The 19,979-nt window shown below is 42.4% G+C and overlaps 1 protein-coding gene across 2 annotated transcripts in view; it reads left to right on the top strand.

Annotated features, from left to right (window-relative positions):
• The window catches only part of LOC147711505 (acidic phospholipase A2 CTs-A3-like), a 129,382-nt gene extending 111,132 nt beyond the window's left edge, over nucleotides 1-18,250 (top strand). For both annotated transcript variants that reach the window (XM_086922197.1, XM_086922196.1), the window contains one exon: nucleotides 15,716-18,250. Coding sequence is in view for 1 of the 2 variants with exons in the window: in XM_086922196.1 (XP_086778322.1) it covers nucleotides 15,716-15,936 (221 nt within the window). In the remaining variant the exon portion in view is untranslated. The remainder of the gene's footprint in view (nucleotides 1-15,715) is intronic.
• The last annotated feature ends 1,729 nt before the right edge of the window (nucleotides 18,251-19,979 follow it).

Genomic DNA, 19,979 nt, shown 5'->3' with positions numbered 1-19,979 from the left:
CTCAAATCCTTTTCTATTTAATTAAAACATTCTGACATGCAGTCTCCCAAAATGGCCACCAGAGACAAAAGAGCCCAAATGTAGCCCAAATATCACCCAGATGTAGCCCAAGTATAGCCCAATGACAGAATGTCCCAGAGTGTTCTAAAGAACAACTAGAGCGCTAACAGTCCTACTTATTACAAAGGTATGGCACACCTGAAGCCATCTTGATTGGAATAAAGTGGTAACTCTTAAAACATTTAATTTAAAAAGAAACAACATGAGGGGGTATATTTTGCCATAGAAAGTATGATTAGTGCTGCAGAATGAAAAATTAGGGCACATTTTGAGTGACTTCTCAAATCCTTTTCTATTTCATTAAAACATTCTGACATGCAGTCTCCCAAAATGGCCACCAGAGACAAAAGAGCCCAAATGTAGCCCAAATATCACCCAGTTGTAGCCCAAGTATAGCCCAATGACAGAATGTCCCAGAGTGTTCTAAAGAACAACCAGAGCGCTAACAGTCCTACTTATTACAAAGGTATAGCACACCTGGAGCCATCGTGATGGGAATAAAGTGGTAACTCTTAAAACATTTAATTTAAAAAGGAACAAAATGAGGGGGTATATTATGCAATAGAAGGTATTATTAGTGCTGCAGAAAGAAAAATTAGGGCACATTTTGAGTGACTTTTCAAATCCTCTTCTATTTCATTAAAACATTCTGACATGCAGTCTCCCAAAATGGCCACCAGAGACAAAAGAGCCCAAATGTAGCCCAAATATCACCCAGATGTAGCCCAAGTATAGCCGAATGACAGAATGTCCCAGAGTGTTCTAAAGAACAACTAGAGCGCTAACAGTCCTACTTATTACAAAGGTATGGCACACCTGAAGCCATCTTGATTCGAATAAAGTGGTAACTCTTAAAACATTTAATTTAAAAAGGAACAAAATGAGGGGGTATATTTTGCCATATGAATTATGATTAGTGCTGCAGAAAAAAAAATTAGGGCACATTTTGAGTGACTTCTCAAACCCTCTTCAATTTCATTAAAAAATTCTGACATACAGTCTCCCAAGATGGCCACCAGAGACAAAAGAGCCTAAATGTAGCCCAAATATCACCCAGATGTACCCCAAGTATAGCCCAATGACAGAATGTCCCAGAGTGTTCTAAAGAACAACTAGAGCGCTAACAGTCTTACTTATGACAAAAGTATGGCACACCAGAAGCCATCTTGATTGGAATGAAGTGGTAAGTCTGAAAACACTCAATTTAAAAAGGAACAACATGAGGGGGTTAATTTTGCCATAGAAAGTATGATTAGTGCTTCAGAAAGAAAAATTAGGGATCATTTTGAGTGACTTCTCAAATCCTCTTCTATTTCATTAAAATATATAGTATCGGGGGTGATTCTGAGGGAAGTCCGTGAATCATGTAGTAAACCTGTCTCCCCGGCCATGGCCATATACGAGGGTCAGATTCTCCGAGCTGCATTATATGGCTCTGACCTTTGGGGGTTCGAAAATGTATCAGATCTATCGACAGCGGAAAATAATTTTCTAAGGAAGGTGGTGGCTCTTCCTGCTTCCACCCCACTAATTCCCCTGAGATTAGATCTGGGCAGAAGAGCATTTAAGGACTTGGTAAGGCTACGCCCGTTGCTCTTTTGGACCCGTTTAAGAAGAACGGAAGAGCTTGCAAAATATGCTGAGGGGCTGGACGATCTTCTTTTACTGGACACGGGAAAAAAAATTGGATGGTTGAATAAATTGAAAGACTTGGTTCTTAAGTTAGGGCTAAGAGATGCTTGGGAGTCACAATCGCCGCCACCAAAGGATGTGATCAAAAAGTTATACTGGGACTGGGTTCAGAGTAATGTGTTGAGGGCCACGGATGGGGGCTCACTCACGGACCAATTTTTGTTATTTAAATGTGTGAGGAAATTGGAACCCTTCCTCGACCTGATAACTAAACCCTTTGATCGCGCACTATACCTAAAACTGCGATATGGGACGCTTCCGGTGCATGACTTTATGGTGAGGTGGTCAAACTCTGGTGCCCCCCTGCGTTCATGCCCTGGCTGTGTAGCACCAACACAGTCTGTGGCCCATCTATTTTTTGCCTGCCCAGCTTATAAAGGGGCGCGGAAATTTTGGTTGAAACCTGTCTGCAGGGAACTGGGGTTGAGGTGCCATAGACAGGCTCTTCGTGTACTCTCCACGGACTCATCATCTTCCTTTATGATTTGTGGGGTAGCAAAGTTCTTGGGAAGTGCATGGATGACGCGATCCCGCTTACTGAAACTGCAGTCGGGGGGCCCAACGGTCTGATGCCATATCTGCTAGTAGCAAATTGGTGATTGCGTTGCACCTTATTCTTTTACTGTATTTTAATATTTTATTGTGTATTGGAAATGTATTTTATATGTATTCTTTTATGGTGATCAAGTTGCCGAATAAAGATATTCAATAATAATATATATATATACATACATACATACATATATATATATATGTATGTATATATATATATATATATATATATATATATATATATATATATATATATATATATATATATATATATATATATATATATATATATATATATATATATATATATATATATATATATATATATATATATATATATTACAGCATTCTAGGAGCTGTTGTTTGTGTTCAGGTTGCAGCTGAATTGCCATCATGTGACTATAGTCAGCGGGCTACCGCCAATGGGAGAGACACTGGACAATCAAAAGGTGGGGTTGAAAGCATTTCCTTGCACTCAGCAGTATCTGACTGAGGCCGGCATGGCCAAAATGCATTATGCAAAGCTGATTTATTAAAGATTTCCTGACGCTTCTCCTGAGTGGCCTCCGCCTGTTCTCTTGGGAGTGGGATACTGTGGATATATATATATATATATATATATATATATATATATATATATATATATATATATATATATATATATATATATATATATATATATATATATATATATATATATATATATATATATATATATATATATGTATATGTATATGTATATATATATATGTATATATATATATATATATATATATATATATATATATATATATATCACAAGTCAGAAAAGGGTGTCCCCTATATATATATGTATATATATATATATATATATATATATATATATATATATATATATATATATATATATATATATATATATATATATATATATATATATATATATATCACAAGTCAGAAAAGGGTGTCCCCTCGAACGAAGCCATCACACTGGTAGGTATTTTCAGCGTTTTATTGTTGCAGGTTAGCATCAAAGTTCAAAGGACAGATCAACACAGTTCTTGTGGCCTGACGCGTTTCGTGCTTTATTCACACTTTTTCGAAGGCTGTGCTGGAAATTCTCTCTATATATATATATATATATATATATATATATATATTCACTGAAAAAACCATAGGTTTCACACCAGTCAGTTGTACTCACTATAACTCGCGCGCCCGCAATCCACTGATGATGATGTCAAATATTACATCATTCATGACATGGTCAGTGATATCACTGATGACATCTCAAATGACATCACTGATAACATCATCCATGTGACAATCAAATACACCTCATCGCACACTAGTATAATCTTTCATCACTCACTGTAATATAGAAAGTGCCATATTTGAAACCATTGACACACCAATAGAAATTTCTAAACACCCACTCAGTAATTCATAGAACTATACACACATCTAATCACTTACCTATAGATTCAGTGTTATATGCAGTGAATAATCAACAGAACACTATCAAATATACTTGTAAGCCTATTTCAACATTACACACCAGCACACATTGTATTCACTTATAAAGACATCCTTATGACGTATGCAAACAATTGATTATACTTACATTTACTCACCTACACAATTATACAAACACCACTTCATCTATATATATAGACAGTAACTCACACTTAGTGTGTTATAAAATCACTATTACAAGTATACAGTCATCCATATAGTGACTAATACAATCACTAAGTCTTAGGCACACTTAATTAGATATAACTGTCACATACACTTCCTTTTTTTCAAGTTTAATGGAGATGTACAATTTAGAGAAATATTTCAACACCACCACACCCATAAATAATAATAATACTGAGTTTTATAGAGCGCAACAGCTACCTCCGTAGGAAGTGTCTAGGCGCTGGCATGAGCAGTGAGAGTCATAGTGCATGAGAGATGAGATTTATTGCGTGAAAAGCCATGTTTTCAATAGGCTTCTGAAACAAGGTTCAGAGGGTGCTTGTTGGATTTCCTGCGGCAAGGTGTTCCAAAGCAGTGCCGTACCTACGGAAAAAGTTCTACCACCTAAGCGCGCCCTTTTCACTCGAGGAACGTGGAGATGGACCTCATAGCTAGACCTTAGGAGTCTGACCTGAGAATATCTAGGCAGTCGTTTTTTTAAGTAATTTGGGCAGGTCCCATGAAGGGCTCTGTAGGCCAAGGTGAGCGCCTTAAATTTTATGCGACTTGCCACAGGCAACCAGTGTAGCATGCGCAAGTGGGGAGAAATGTGATGTCTAAAAGGGACCTGCCTGAGTAATCTAGCCGCTGAATTCTGAACGATTTGCATCTTTTGCAACAAAAACTTCGGAAGGCCTAAATAGAGGCCATTGGCATAGTCTAGCCTTGAAGTGATTGTGGCGTGGATAATCGTTTTGCGGCAGCTCACTGGGAGCAGTCGAAGAAATCTGCGTAGGCTCCTCAGTTTACCTATGCATCCTCCAACGACCTTCTGTATCTGGGGAGCGAAGGATAGGCCATTATCCCATGTAACCCCCAAATTCTTTGCCTTTATGCTCGGAGATGGTGCGGGACCCATCTCTTCCGGCCACCAAAACTCAGCGGGGGGTGGTCGCTTGAGCCAAAGAAGATCACCTCCGTTTTGCCTGCGTTTAATTTCAGCTTGTTAGTATTCATCCAACAGGCCACGTCGCGAAGGCAGCCCTTACAGTTAGAAAATGCTGCCTCAGAAACCTCAGAGAATGGGAAGACCAGCTGGGTGTCATCAGCGTAGGAAATTGCAGTGACTCCCCAATTGGCAATCAACGTGAACAGTCACTGAAAAAACTGTTATAACATGCAGTCCTAACCTCATATACCTACTGAATGAACTATTCACACATTTTTTGGCAATCACACACCCCCCACCAAACCACATAGACATTCATTTACCCATACAAATACTCAGTTAAGAAACCAATACCAAATATAGTCTTTAAAATAGCAATTAAGACAAAGCAATAAAGACTTTCACACAGTTTAGTAACTACACATTATATATAGTGAGACTCTACAAATTAGTCAAGGAAACAATCAATTTCACTGTTACTAAATCCACCATCCACACATTTATATTTTTATATCCACTCATTCTTCAATGCAAAGTAGTGTATTTATAATACATATTTAAATATCAAAGCAAACCACATTCACGGGATGATGTCATCAGTGATGTCATCATTGATGTCATCTGAGATGTCATCAGTGATGTCATCAGTGATGTCACTGACCATGTCATGAATGATATAATATGTGACATCATCAGCAGTGGATTGCGGCCGCGCGAGTTATAATGAGAACAACTAACTATAACGAGGAATTTCAATGGTTTTGTATGAGTAAAATGTTCAGCTAACTATAACTGGTGTGAAACCTATGGTTTTTTCAGTGAAATTCAAAGGTTTTTTAAATGCTAATTCCTACCTATAACGAGTGTTAAACTTATGGGGCCTTATTTACGAGCCCTTGCGCCTCTGGAACGTCACTTTTTGTGACGTTCCGGTGGCGCAGAAGTCTGAGTGATATTTATCAGGCAGGACTAAGCCACTTTTTGTGGCGTAATCCTGCCTGATAAATGTCAGTCTCTTTAACGCAGTGTCCTGCGTTAAAGGGGCGTGCAATGGGTGTTGCTGGGGGCACTCCCAGCAGCATCCATGGACTTGAGTAATTTATAGCATCCTCAAAGTCAGTCTTTCAAAAATTCCAAAGTATAGGACATGATAATCCAAATCCAAATGTTTCTCAAGAAAAGTCATAAACCGTGTCCATTGGTCATATCTGCCCAAACGCCGATATTCCGAACGATTGAAAATGACTTTTCTTGAGAAACATTTGGATTTGGATTATCATGTCCTATACTTTGGCATTTTTGAAAGACTGACTTTGAGGATGCTATAAATTACTCAAGTCTGCCCGAATTGTGTGTGTAAAATTGATACCTAGTCACTTTGAATAGCGACCGCCAGTAGGTAATATATATATATATATATATATATATATATATATATATATATATATATATATATATATATATATATATATATATATATATATATATAAAATGGGAACTGCAAAAAGGGATCGAGCCACCTGCTGGTGCTTTGCTAACTGCCAGGCCATTAACATAAAAAAAATATGTATAATATATATATATATAGTGAGCAAGGACGTAAGTCCGAAACGCGTCTGATGACTGGCGCCACCTTTACCATTTGATCGGTAATAAATTCCTTTGCAACAGAAGCCTGGTTTGCTGTCATTATTGATGCAGTCTGTGTACTTGTGTGTGCTGGCTGACGGCTGCCGCCGGCAACAGGTTGGATTCCATATATATATATAGCATAGCAGCGTGAGCAAGGGCATCCGTGCTCGAAACGCGTCGCTGACAAATGGCTGTGTGAACTGCAATAAATAAATACTATTTGCCTGCCAGATTGGTGGTTCGTCTTTTCCTTCCTGTGGTTGGCGTGGAGGCTGTGACCGCATACGCAGAGCTGAAGTGAGGGAATCCTGTGCTCTCATATATATATATATATATATATATATATATATATATATATATATATATATATATATATATATATATATATATATATATATATATATATATTGTCTGGGCTGTTGACAGTTTTAGACAGTTTTTTCTTTCTGCAGACTGCTTAGATTTGACGTTGACCCATGTATGATGATGTACTATTATTAGGAGCCACCAAAAGTAGGCCTTGTCTGTTCACATTTCTTCTTATAAGATTGGCCCTACCTGTCCTAGCATGCTATGTGTTGTTGGAGTATGTGGGCATGCAAGTGGGGGATAATGTGCTGCATAACAAAACACTTATAAGGTACCAATTCGAGCTCTATTGGCTATGCCAATGCTTTTTTTTACTGGGGTATATTTATGCGCAAGTCCTAGGAGAATCTGCATATCTGTTTGATTGGATAGTGGTGGGCTAGTGCCATTTGGAAGAGGTAGACATTAATGGTAGTGGTATTGGAGGGAGGCAGGCAATGTCTGCATGGAAGTAAAAATATGACCTGAGGTATGAGGTTTGATGTTCACAGTGCTTAGGGGTAGAGTGGGTTTCAGTCATGGTTTTGTTAGTTGAATCTCCTGAAGGATGAGATTTCAGAGAAAAACATGTCACTTTATTTTATGGCTGTGGTGGTAACAGAGGCGGTGAATTTGCAAATGAAAGGTGTGTTAAAAACATGCAATCTATACATTTCATATGAGGTAACAACATCAGAGGTTGAGATATATGGTGTATTATGGAAGTCAGGAGGATAACGTCAGGCAATCGTCCTCTAGTTGAAGTCATTCTCAATCAATCAATCATTCAAATGCGTGTAAAGTGTGGCTACTCACCTGTAAGGGTCTCAAGGCACCTGGGGTAGGGGGGCTGCTGGTCTGTCTAGGCAACTTGGTTCAGTCGAAGAGCCAACACTTGAGTCCTTCCTGAACTGGGGAAGCAACATGATTCCCTGAGGTGGAGAAGTTTTAGCGGCGAAGTAGGAGAAGGATCTTCCTCTGGCCCTGGTCTTACAGATCTGAGGGACAGTAGTCAGGGCTTGTTGGGAGGAGCAGAGGTGTGTGGTGGGTGCGTGGAATGAGAGTTTGTGGTTGAGGCATGTGGATCTTGCATCAAAGAGCGCTTTGTAGGCATGTGTGAGGAGCTTGAAGGTGATCCTTTTGTTGACTGGGAGGTAGTGGAGTTCTCTCAGGTGTTCGGTGATGTGGCTGCGGCAGGGCATGTTGAGGACAAGTCTGGCTGCAGCATTTTGAATAATCTGCAATTTCTTGAGGAGTTTCCGGGTGATGCTGGTGTAGAGAGCTTTGTTGTAGTCGAATCTGCTGCTGATGAGCTTGTGGGTAAACAGCTTTCTGAACTCAGAGGGGAACCATCTGAAAATCTTTTGAAGCAGGTGAAGCGTGTGAAGGCAGGATGAAGACATGGCGTTGATCTGGCTGCTCATGGTGAGCAAGGAGTCCAGTATGCTGCAGAGGTTTTGTGTGTGATCCGTGGGTGTAGGGGGATGTTTCTAGTGTGGCGAGCTACCAGGATTCATCCCAAGTAGAGGGAGTGAGGCCTGGTATGAGGACTTCGGTTTTATCTGAGTTGAGCTTGAGGCAACTGTCTCTCATCCAGGTGGCAACGACCTTCATCCCATTGTGGAAGTTGCTCCTGGCGACTGTGTTTTTTTGGTGAGGGAGAGGATGAGCTGGGTGTCATTGGCATAGGAGTCAATGTTGAGTCTGTCATTCCTGGCGATAGGTGTGAACGGGGCCATGCAGATGTTGAAGAGGGTGGTGCTCAGAGAGGAGCCCTAGGGCACTCCGCAGCTGATCTCTGTGACTTCTGAGAGGAATCGTGGTAGTCTGACTCTCTGCGTTCCACCGGTGAGGAAGCAGCAGATCCATTGCAGGGCTTTATATTGGATACTGGCATCATGGAGTCTTGTGCATAGGGTGCAGTGGGAGATGGTGTCGAAGGCGGATGAATGGTCCAGGAGGATGAGGGCTGCTATTTCACCTCATTGAGGACGGAGCAGATGGCGTCTGTAGCAGTGTGGAAGGCAGTCTCAGTGCTGTGGTTGCTTCGGAAGCTGGATTTCGAGAGTTCCAGGACATGGTTGGCTTAGATGAACTTGGAGAGCTGGGAGAGAGAGAGAAACTCTGTTTAATTAGACTTATTAAAACAAACATATACACAAATAACATTTTAAAATCACACCATTACTTTTCAGACCACTCTGCTTAGTACCTCTATAGTAGAACAGTAGCTGCCGTCACCCCTTGCAACCTCTAATGCAAGGGCTTCTGGGGATTTAAAATCAATTAAAAAAATAAAATCCTCATAAAACCTTAGTAAAACAGAAGTAACAAAAACTCCTAAAGTTAAAAGTTCTTTACATTTATCAATCTTCATTAGTAACGATAGCTTAGACAGTTTGGAGTAAAATGTATTTGGTCTTAAGCCTATAGCTAATAAGTAGGGGGCGTTTATATTTAATTTCATCCCTAAAAGCAATTTACCCCTCTCAAATAATTTCCTAGTGCAATTGTAGTATCCAGGTTTTCCATTTCTACCAATAATGTAATGGCTTGATCTCGAGACCTTATTCCATATTTTATAAATAATGGACTTAGAAAAAGTTTTCTCGCTTCTACTGTCATAAGGCAATCTTCCACTATATGCAATATATCGCACTTTGTCCTCAGCCCGCATTTGCATAGCCCATCGGGGTATAACATTTCTGCTTTTAATCTTCCGTCCATTAACCATGGGTTGGTGCCAATTCGTTATTTCAAGATTTCATATCTAAGTCCATGGTTAAGCAAGGTTTCTAAATACGGATACCATGCGTCTTTTTCCCACGCTTTTACCATGCATTGAACTGACACTTTCTTTCTTAAGTATTCTAGGTCCTGGTTCCTTGATTGCTCCATGCCTTGTGCTCTAAGTAGACTCTTTGAAAAGGCAACGTCTAAAGGATTCTGGTTTACTCTCACATTTAGACTCCCAGTAATCTCCTTAATTTTCCTTATTGCTTCTATTGCCCATTTAAGGCTACTATGTCTGATTTCCTCACTACACCAATATGATACCTTCTGCGCGCCCCCTTGGGATTGGCGTTTCCAAAATCTTGCCAGGGACATTTGGACCTGGATATTCCATGCTAATGTTCCTATCTCTATTTTGATTGCTTGTATCATGGCTGCCTTTGGTAGGGACAGTAGCATTTTTAGGGCCTGCCTTCCTTTCGATCCCACCCTCCTTTACCACTAAGATGTAAAACTTCTCCTCCATACAATACTTGGGGCGGGATCATAGCTTCATAAGCTTTTAGCAAAGGTTTATGTGACATGTCCCCATAATCTTTATTAAATTTTTTCAGGCCACAGATAGAGGATGATGCTTTCGCTTTGTGGGTGTTCAAATGTATCCCCTATTTTAACGAGCTTTCGAACCATAAACCTAGGTATTTGTATTCCCTTACAGATTCTAGTTTCGTTTGACCTAGGTTTCAGCTAAAGCTTTTAGACTTTTTACCAAAAGTCAGGATCTTTGTTTTGTCCACGTTAACCACTAATAGTTTGGCCTTACAGTATTCACTAAAAGCATTTAATTTTCTCTGTAGCCCTATCTCCGTCTGGTCGATGATCAGAACATCATCTGCATATAGCAGGCTTGCTACCTTCCTGCCACTCATTCTGGGGCTTGCGCTTCTTTCCACTTCCAGGGCCGCTGGTAGGTCAGTTAAAAAAATTGAAAAGAGGAGAGGAGCCAGGACACAGCCCTGTCTTAGCCCGTTCCCTAAGGGTATTTTCTTTGTCAATGCCTCTTGAGTGTCTTTGATCACTTGGGCCCAATTACCTCTATGCAATTCTTTCAGTATTGCAAGTAGGCCCGGTGGAATCTCATATTTAATCAAGCACTCCTATAACCTCTTACGATCCACCAAATCAAAGGCTGCCCGGAAGTCGACAAAACAGCAGAACATTTTCCCCTTTTGTTCTATCGACTTCCGGGCGAGTGCCCAAAGAGCGTAGCAGTGGTCCACTGTAGAGTGCCCTTCTTCAAAACCCCCCTGTTTTACTGGGACAATTGACTTCGCTTCTACCCAATTTTTTAGTTTCCCTAACACTATTTTTGCAAATATTTTCTCCCCAATGTCTAACAGATCGATTAATCTGTAATTTTTTGGGGTGTGCATATCACCTTTCTTGTGTATGGGCCTTATTATTGCCCCTTTTCAGCTATCTGGGAACCTCCCAGTGTCCAAAACTACTCGAAATATTTTAGCAAAAAAATTCAGCCCACCAATTTGTCTGCGTTTTGATTATTAGGGCCGGCAGGTTATCTAGACCTGCAGCTTTTGTTAAATTCAGACTCTTTATCGTAGTTTTAACTTCTGGGACCAAGAAATCAAGTTTTATATCTGCTACCAGACCGCTCCAGTCTGTGTGCAGATTCTCTTCCCGGTTACTCCCAGGGCTCTATAGGTCCTGCAAATAGTCCTCCCAGGCTGCTTCTGCCACTACACAATTCATTGTGGGTAACTGGTAATCCGCAGCCAAGTGAATTAGTCTCCAGAACTGTAGTAAGTTTCTTGCCTCAATTGCTTCAAGTAATCTTGTCCAACAAGCTTCTTTATATTCTCTTTTTGCCCTTCTAATGAACGGAGTAGATTCTCTTTTCAAATTTACAAGGTCATTACCACTACCCTGCCTGCCCTTTAAAAGTTGGCGACGTGTCATTCTTTTCACTTCTCTTTTCTTTTCCAGGCATTCCTTTGTAAACCATCTTCCTTGTAACTCCGGCTTTGAATGGATCTTTTTAGTCTTTTGTTGATCAATTCTCAGCCCCTCACTAAGGGTTTGAACCACATCCTCGATTTTTCCCACATACCAATCTAACCCCTGTCCACTTGCTGTGTCTAGATATAGATTCTGTTGTAACTTTACTAGTCTAGCCATATATTCTTCGATGAGCCTTGTTGTACGTCGCATGGGGTGTTCCATCTGTTGTTCCATGACTTGGGTACGGGTCATTTGCTGTGCGTCAGAGATTTCAAGAGTTAAACTATTATGGTCACTCCCTTTTCTATTTTGAATCCTAAACCCTGTGATTAGTTGGAAACTCCAGGGGGTTATGAACACGTAATCAATTGGAGAGTTTGGCGTCAATGGCTTTCTCGATGGCCATGGCTGAGAAGGGAAGGAGGGAGAGGGGTTTGAAGTTCTTGAGGTCCATCAGGTCGGCAGAGAGCTTCTTCAGCAGGGAGGGATCTCAGCATGTTTCCATTCTTTAGGAAAGGTGGCGTCTCAGTGTAGCAGTTGATTGTGCGGCAGAGCTTGGGGCAAAGGATGTGGCGGCTCTGTGGAAGATGTGGTGAAGGCAGGGTCCAGAGGGGCTCCGAAGTGGATGCTTTTCATGATCTTCTAGGTGTTTCCTATGGTGAAGGGGGTCCAGTTGAGCAAGATCTGGTGTGGGGCAGCGTTGTTGGGTGTGGTGATGGTGGGAGGGTCTTGTGTGTCGAAGCTTTCATAGATCTGCTTGATCTTGTGGTGAAAGAAAGTGCTGAGCTAGTTGCAGAGGACTGGGGAGGGTGGGATGTCTGTAGTCTTGTTGTTGAGCTTGGTGAACTCCTTGACTAGCTGAAGAGTTCTTTGCTTTTGTGCACATTGACATTGATTCTTTCTTGAAGGGCTGTTTTCTTTGTTGTTTTGAGGATGATGTGGTGGCGTATTTGAAGGCTGTGTGGGCTTCTGGGGTTTTGTTGCTCCTCCATCTCTTCTCGAGCTGTCTGCAGGTGTTTCTAAACTCTTGAAGGGTGGGAATAAACCAGCTTGCTTTCTTGGAGTGTTGCTTGCCGGGGCATTGTTGAGGGGACCCGAGTGTCGAAACAGTCAAAGACCCACCGGTGGAGGTTTCGTGCTGAGGCGTCAGCTACTGTGGATTTCGGCAGAGGGGTTTTGTTGACGGACAACGTGAGATGTTTGTTCCGTGACCTTGATCCAGCTTCTACGGGGGATGCAGTGTGCGTGGAGTTGTATGGTGGGTTTGGTGAAGGGGAAGTGGATGCAGCAGTGGTCAGCCCAAGGGATCTCGGAGGTGTGGCTGAAGGTAATGTTGTCGCTGGCAGAGAAGACGGGGTTGTGCATGTGTCCTGCTGAGTGGGTTGGAGAGGTGACTAGTTGTTGGAGTCCTGCGGTGGCAAAGTTCTCTAGTAGGTATGCAGTGTTCTGGTCTTTGGCATTGTCCAGGTGAAAATTGAGGTCACCGAGTAGGATGTAGTCAGTAGATGCGACAGCATGGGGTGCGATGAAGTTGATGATGGCGTCACTGAAGGGTGGGCAGGGAGCGGGAGGTCTGTAGATGAGGGTGCCACAGAGGGTGGTGTTGGGGTTAGTCAAAGTCTGGAAGTGGAGGTGCTCCATGCTAGTTATTGGATCTCATGAGTAGGTGGTAAGGCAGAGGGTGTTTTTGTGGATGATGGCAATGCCTCCCCCTAGGTGGGTAGTGCTGTCATTGTGAATGATCTTGTAACCATCAGAGATGGCGGTGGCAATGTCCGGGGCTGAGCTGGGGTTCATTCAGGTTTCTGTGAGGAAGGCGATGTCAGGGGAGATGTAGTCGAGAAGGTCCCAAATCTCTATGACGTGTTAGTGGAGGGAGCAGGTATTGAGTAGGATACAGCTGAGGTGGTCGGGTCCAGTGTTTGGGAGGTGCAGGAGTGCGATAGTAGGTGAAGGTGCGGTGGCAGTGATGGCAGGAGAAGGGGCCATGGAAAATTGGCAAAAAAGCAAAAGTGGCAACAGAGCAGAGCAAAAAGATGACAAAAGACAGTGAAATGAAGGAAGAGAGAGAAGAAGGAGAAGAACCCAGAGCAGAGAGACAGAGGGCAGTGCAGCAGTGGAGCCTGCAGGTGGAGGAGGGCCTCAGACCACTGACCAGAGTGTCAGCAGCAGCTACGGGGGCAGCAGCTACCAGGAGGAGCTGTGCGGAGAAGGGAGCAGGCCTCTGAGAAGATCAGTGGATTGCACCTTCACTGCGCAGCAGCCACCATTAAGTAGTGTGCTCGACTGCTTGGAGGTAGAAAACGCGGGGAGCAGGAAAGTGGCGTTGCAGGGGGGCGGGCCACAGAGGAATGCAACGGCGGAGAACAGCATAGATGAAAATGCCCGAAAGTGGCAAAAAGGCAAAAGTGGCATGAGGGCAGAGTAAAAAGGGGAAAGCAGGACAGTGAAATGTAGGAGGACAGAGAGGAAGCATAAAGAAGGCAGAGAGACCAGTGGTGTAGCAAGGGGGCGTGGGGGGCGGTCCACCCCAGGGGGCACAAGCTTTGGGGGAAGCGGCTTCCTCCTGCTCTTACCTGCTGTCTTGGGGATGGCAATCACTCCCCCCACGCCCCTGGCAACAGACGCAGGGCGGCAAATGCTGCTGAAACTTGCCAGCACCCTCACTCTTCAATGGGCCCGCCGCGGGCTAGCTACGTCACTGAGAGAGACAGGGCAGCCCAGCAGCAGAGCAGAGACATTCTACCCCTGGACCTCCAAGGACGAGGTGCAGGTGGGAGCCTGCGGGTGCAGGAGGGCCTCGAACCACTGACCAGAGGGTCAGCAGCAGCTATGGGGGCAGCAGCTATCAGGCGGAGCTGTGCATGGAAGGGAGACGTCCACTGACAAGTTCTGATATGTTGGAGGATATATGTGAAGTTGGATAGCATCCCTGTTTCTGTGTTGTGATTGTGAGCTTACTAAAATTTGCAGAGAAGGTAGTGTTTGCCAGATAGGTGCTATTGAGTACTGGTTTGGGTGAGATTATACTGAGGTAATATAAGATTAGGTACATGGTAATGACTTACTATCAAGCCAGAAGCAGGCCATGACTGTTTCTATGTGCAATAAGGACCAAAAAAGGATGTTGCTCTTGTATTTGTCCATCTTTAAGCGTGTACACTTGAGAAAGAATGTCCTATGTACTACATGGTAAAGGAACATTATCCTTCTTCTGAATGGTTGTGCAGCTAACAGAGCAGAGTGTGGATTGGCCAGATTGGAAAATGGAAAATCTGGAATATTTCAGCAGTTTTCCAAGCTTCCGATGTAGTATCAAAGCTTTCAGTGCTTCTGATTGGTCAGGTGGGCCAGAGGGGTTGAAGGCTAAGGACCTTCCTATGAGAGAAAGAGGTGTAATCGGCTGTAAGTGGGTCACCCAGCAGTTTTGGTTTGTTCCTGTTTTGGGGCCTATTATCATTCTTTCTCAAGGGGCTTCTCAAGGGGCAAACATTATTAGTTATCCTTGTATCCCTTTGTCCTATAATTTGCATAAACCGGCATTTATTGAAGAGGAGTGAAACATGTTTTCATTCATGTGAAATGAGTGACATTCTAGTAAGTAAAAACTGCACTCACTACAATTAGAAATACACCATGACATGCATGACATGACATGCATTTAAATAAGAACTACTGTTAGCCTCCCTTAGAAATATACATATGACTATAAGCAGCGTGGTGTTGGTACTAATAGACTAGTCCGCCTGTTTTTATACCATGGTACTGCTAGTTATTAAGTAGCAGTGTAAGGTGGACGGTAGCTGTGTGTATGGAAGAATAATTACCTTTATTAGAGCTGCATTGCAGTTAAGAAATGCCTATAGTTTACGGATTGAATGTGAATTTCATGGAGTAGTACGCAACATGTGAGTGAATACTGAGTTCTTGGGGTGGCAAGAGGTGTGGTGCTTTTGAGATGAACATTTACCACAGTTTATCGGTTGACTGTTACTGGGGGTTAGTGGTACCAGAAAGATGAGGGATACCTAAGTTTGTGGAGTAACATGTCCTTTTATGTCATTTCAGATAACAAGAAAACCTGTGCGCAAAAGGCGTGTGAATGTGACCGATTGGCAGCTCTGTGCTTTGCGAAGAACAATGACACGTACTGCCCGAAGAAATTTCAGTTTCCAAAAAAATATTGCAATGGAAGCATACCACAATGCTCATATAGAGACCAACCCCAATCTCGAGAACCCTTCCCACATAATGACAGTGACAACCTCCCACCTAACCCGGGTACATAGTTGCTTCAATAATCTTTTCAGGAGATGGCCAGGACATAACACCAAATTATAAGCCTCCATCTCCACATGAAGACCTCACCAAGCATCCCTCCTTGGTCAAAGATTCCATCCCATAAAAGCCAGTGTGGCCCATTCCCATATTAACGGTGCCCCTCTGATAAATTTCTTCCCTCGCCACATCTCAGATTTACAGTGCACTCCTCTTCCACATGACGGCCTTTCTAGTACTCTATGTGAGGTAAGACCGACCTTCCCCAATATAGAGAGCTTCCTTTACATGAGCGCGTGATAACGCTTCATGATACATAAGACCTACTTTCCCTAAGGACTGTTCCATTTCACACATACCAGTCACAGAGTAATATTTTGCTCATAAAAGTTGGGTCCTTCCCGATGTTGTATAGATAAGAACTCTGCAGTCAAAAGAGTAATCACATTAATTACCCACTGACTTGAGTAAGTTATATTTTGGAAAGAAATTTATAAAAAAAATAGATATATTTTTGGCCAATTAGGTGCCTTCCATCAAGTCAGGAGATTTAGGACTTTATTTGGAGCTTAGCAGACTGGATGCTGAATACTCTGGCAAAATGTGATGGATATCCCTTTTGCTGCATTTTAAGTGCCAAATGCTATAACACACATGTAATATTGTAGATAGGACATTTGTCACGTTTACGATGGAGTATCCCATGCACCAAACTCTAAATAAGGTCCTCAGTATGTGCAATTCCAGCTCTGGGTTTTAAACAGATATCTCTGGGACTTTAGGCAAGATTTTTTCACGCTTTCACAAAACAATTTAATATTTATCTATCGTTTCCCTATATGCTTGTACTTTGACTGCACTCTTTTGCCCTGCAACCTTAACCAAGTTTATGTTGACCCCACCATTCTATTACTTGACTTCTTCTTGCTCCAAGTAAATGTATTCTATCACACCCTCCAATACAACCTGGAAGATTCTTATCATCTCCACAATTCCTTACCCCTCTCTATTGAATCCCTTTTGGTTTTTCTGCTTCAGTTACAATGTCAATGTAGATTTGCTCATAATTGCATTACACATGAGGAGATTGAGTGCATTATACACTCTCTTTATTACCAACGCAAACAATAAATAATGCTAGCATAATATAAGAAGAAGTATTGCAAGTTCTGACATATATGATACCCAAAACATGCTGTGCTCTTCAAAGAGAGTCAAATGGTCAGACTGTTTTTACTGAAAAGATCCTTGCATGATGATGGACGTGTACCCCTGCACTGAGTGCCCATGCTGCATCAATGTCTAGATATCTCGTGCTGATTTTTGTTGTCATGGTAAACCTCTACCCTTATAGCAGTGAAAGTCTACTTCCTTTGACAGGAGTTAAGCAGCACGAATGTGATGGTGGCAGCATACTGCGTAGTGATCAGTAGAAGTGAACAACAGGCCTTTTTACTTTTTTATTCTTGAGTGAGGCCTACAGGCTTACTAATGATAAGTTCTGCTGCAGTGTACTTAACTCACCCTTTGACAACATCTAGTTAGTATGTCCTACTGGACCTTTCAGCAGCATTTGACACGGTTGATCATGCCACTCTGATCGACCGTGTCACTGCATTAGGAATTGGACAGCGAGCTAGGTCCCTGCTAGCGTCTTTCCTGGCCAATCGTTCACAATCAGTTATGCTAGGTACTTTCACATCTCCCCCATTTTCATTCCTGTGTGGGGTCCCTCAAGGATCCTCGCTAAGTCCAACTATATTTAATATCTATATGCTGGACTTGACGAGAGTCATTATATTCTATAATCTGTCCCTTACATCCTACGCTGATGACACCCAACTTGTGTTAGCCATACACAATGATGGTGATAGGGTAGCAGCCAACTTCCAGAATGGAATGCTGGATATAAGCTCATGGATGGCTCCCGATCAGAAGCAGAGCCAAGTTCAAGGCGCTCTGCATTGCCTATAAATCTATCCACTTAACGGGTCCCATTTTCCTCAGGCAATCTCTTTGCCCCTATATCCCTTCCAGACAACTCCGATCATCCAGCACTAATCTTCTTACCGTTCCACAAAAAAGGCATCGTGGGGTGACAGATCGTTCCTACATGCCACCACCAAACTTTGGAGCTTGCTGCCTTTTGACATCAAGACTAGCCATTTCCTGTTTGTTTTCAGGAAACACTTAAAGACCTGGCTCTTTAACTAATGATCTATCTTATCCACTCTGCTTTGTTGTTGTTCTGCAGCACCGAGACACCTCCGGGTAGTTGTGTGCTTTATAAATTGCATAAATAAATAAATAAATAAATAAATAAATGTAGCGCTGTGCAGTGCTTGTGTATTGTATGAATGAGCTGGGTGTGTGTGTGTGTGCCTGTGAATGGTTCAAATGCAAAAACAACATTTGATGGACAGAATGCAGAACAATGTCATACATTTACCCCAGTACAGAGATCTGGGCCTAAATCCATTGTTTTTTTGCTCACCACACTACCCCAGTTCAGACATGGCCATATGCAAATCAGCCTTGATCCTGTGCCTCATGGGAACAGTCCAGCCCAAACTGCCAACCCATGGAAAATTCTGGGTTTCATTTTGGGAGACTCAGGGCTGACTTAAGGAGCACAAGGAGGTTGTGGCATCCCCCCAGACAGATTTGTGGGTTGCTGCATTCCTGTGAGCTGGGTGGGACCCACACTGGAGGAAGCAAAGCCAGGCTTTCCAGCACACTTCAAATGGTGCTCTTTGATTCAGAGAGAGAGGTCACTAGATAGGGGTCTGGACACATCTCAGGAAGGAAATGGGCTGATAAAGAAAATCACAAAGTGTAGAGCCAAGGCCCTGTGGTAACCTTTTGATACACATTTCACTGTGGCTGACATTCAGGTGTGAACCTCTAGTTACTCCCATTGCCTGTGCTGGAAGGGTATTAGACCAAGAGTACTCCTGCTGGCACAGAATGCTTTTGGAGGAAGGGCAGTGGAGAAGGAACTTCAAAAGAAATCAGAACCCCAACACAAACTTCAAAGACTAAGGCCCAGATGTAGGTATCCAAATACCGGTCGGGAACGGACGAAAATACCGATTTTCGGCTGTTAGCGACCGGTATTTGGATACTGAGATGTAGGGCATCTTAAAATACAGATTTGGTAATTTTACCGAATCGGTATTTTGAGATGTAGGTGGCACTGTAAACAGTGCCATAGGACTTTAAGGATTCGTTATTTACCACCAACTATTAGTTGGTGGTAAATAACTAATACCTGTGTATATGCAAATCTGTGCATGTACACCTGTGCCATGTGTCACACATACATGCCCTTAGGGCATGTATGTGTGCCACATGGCACACAAGCCCTAATCAGGGGTGCAACAGTGTGTCAAAGTGACACCCTGCCACCCTTGAATTATTCTGTATTTACCGATTCAGTAATTGACATTCATTCTTATGGGCCTCCAGGCCCATAGGAATGAATGGCAATTACCGATTCGGTAATTACCGAATCTTACCGATTCGGTAAAAAATACTGAATATTTACCTACATCAGATTTACCGATTCTAAAATACCGAATCGGTAAAATTCTGTATTTTAGAATCTGTCAAAATGATTTACCTACCTCTAGCCCTAGGACCCTAAATCAAATTTGGTGTCTCGAAATGGACTTTAAAAAGGGGAGCTTTAGTCCCCCAAAATTGTCAATTGTGAAGCAGCCAGATAGGCTGTGCGGGGAGGGGAATCTCTGCAAGACTTTTGCCTGTGACCAGGGCCGGAGGCTAAGGCCTGCCTGTCTCCCAGATGGGTGAGGGGCATCACTCAAGGGAGAGAGAGGTCCAATGGGGAATTATTTGTGTCATTAATACATGTATTCATTTTCATCAAGAAACTTTGTAGAAAATCTTCTGTTTACTACACTGCAAGGAGATTGTAATAAGTATGAAACTAAAGAGCTCAAGTTGAGTTTGCCTACCTTCTAACTACTGTAGTACTATTAAAATCTAGTCTATTTGTAAAGTGCACATTCAAACTTTGGGGAATATTGGCACC

The sequence above is a fragment of the Lissotriton vulgaris genome, chromosome 5, assembly GCF_964263255.1.
Source record: "Lissotriton vulgaris chromosome 5, aLisVul1.2, whole genome shotgun sequence".
NCBI lineage: Eukaryota > Metazoa > Chordata > Amphibia > Caudata > Salamandridae > Lissotriton > Lissotriton vulgaris.
The sequence above is the reverse complement of the archived record's forward strand: the minus strand, read 5'-3'. Positions and strand labels throughout refer to the sequence as shown.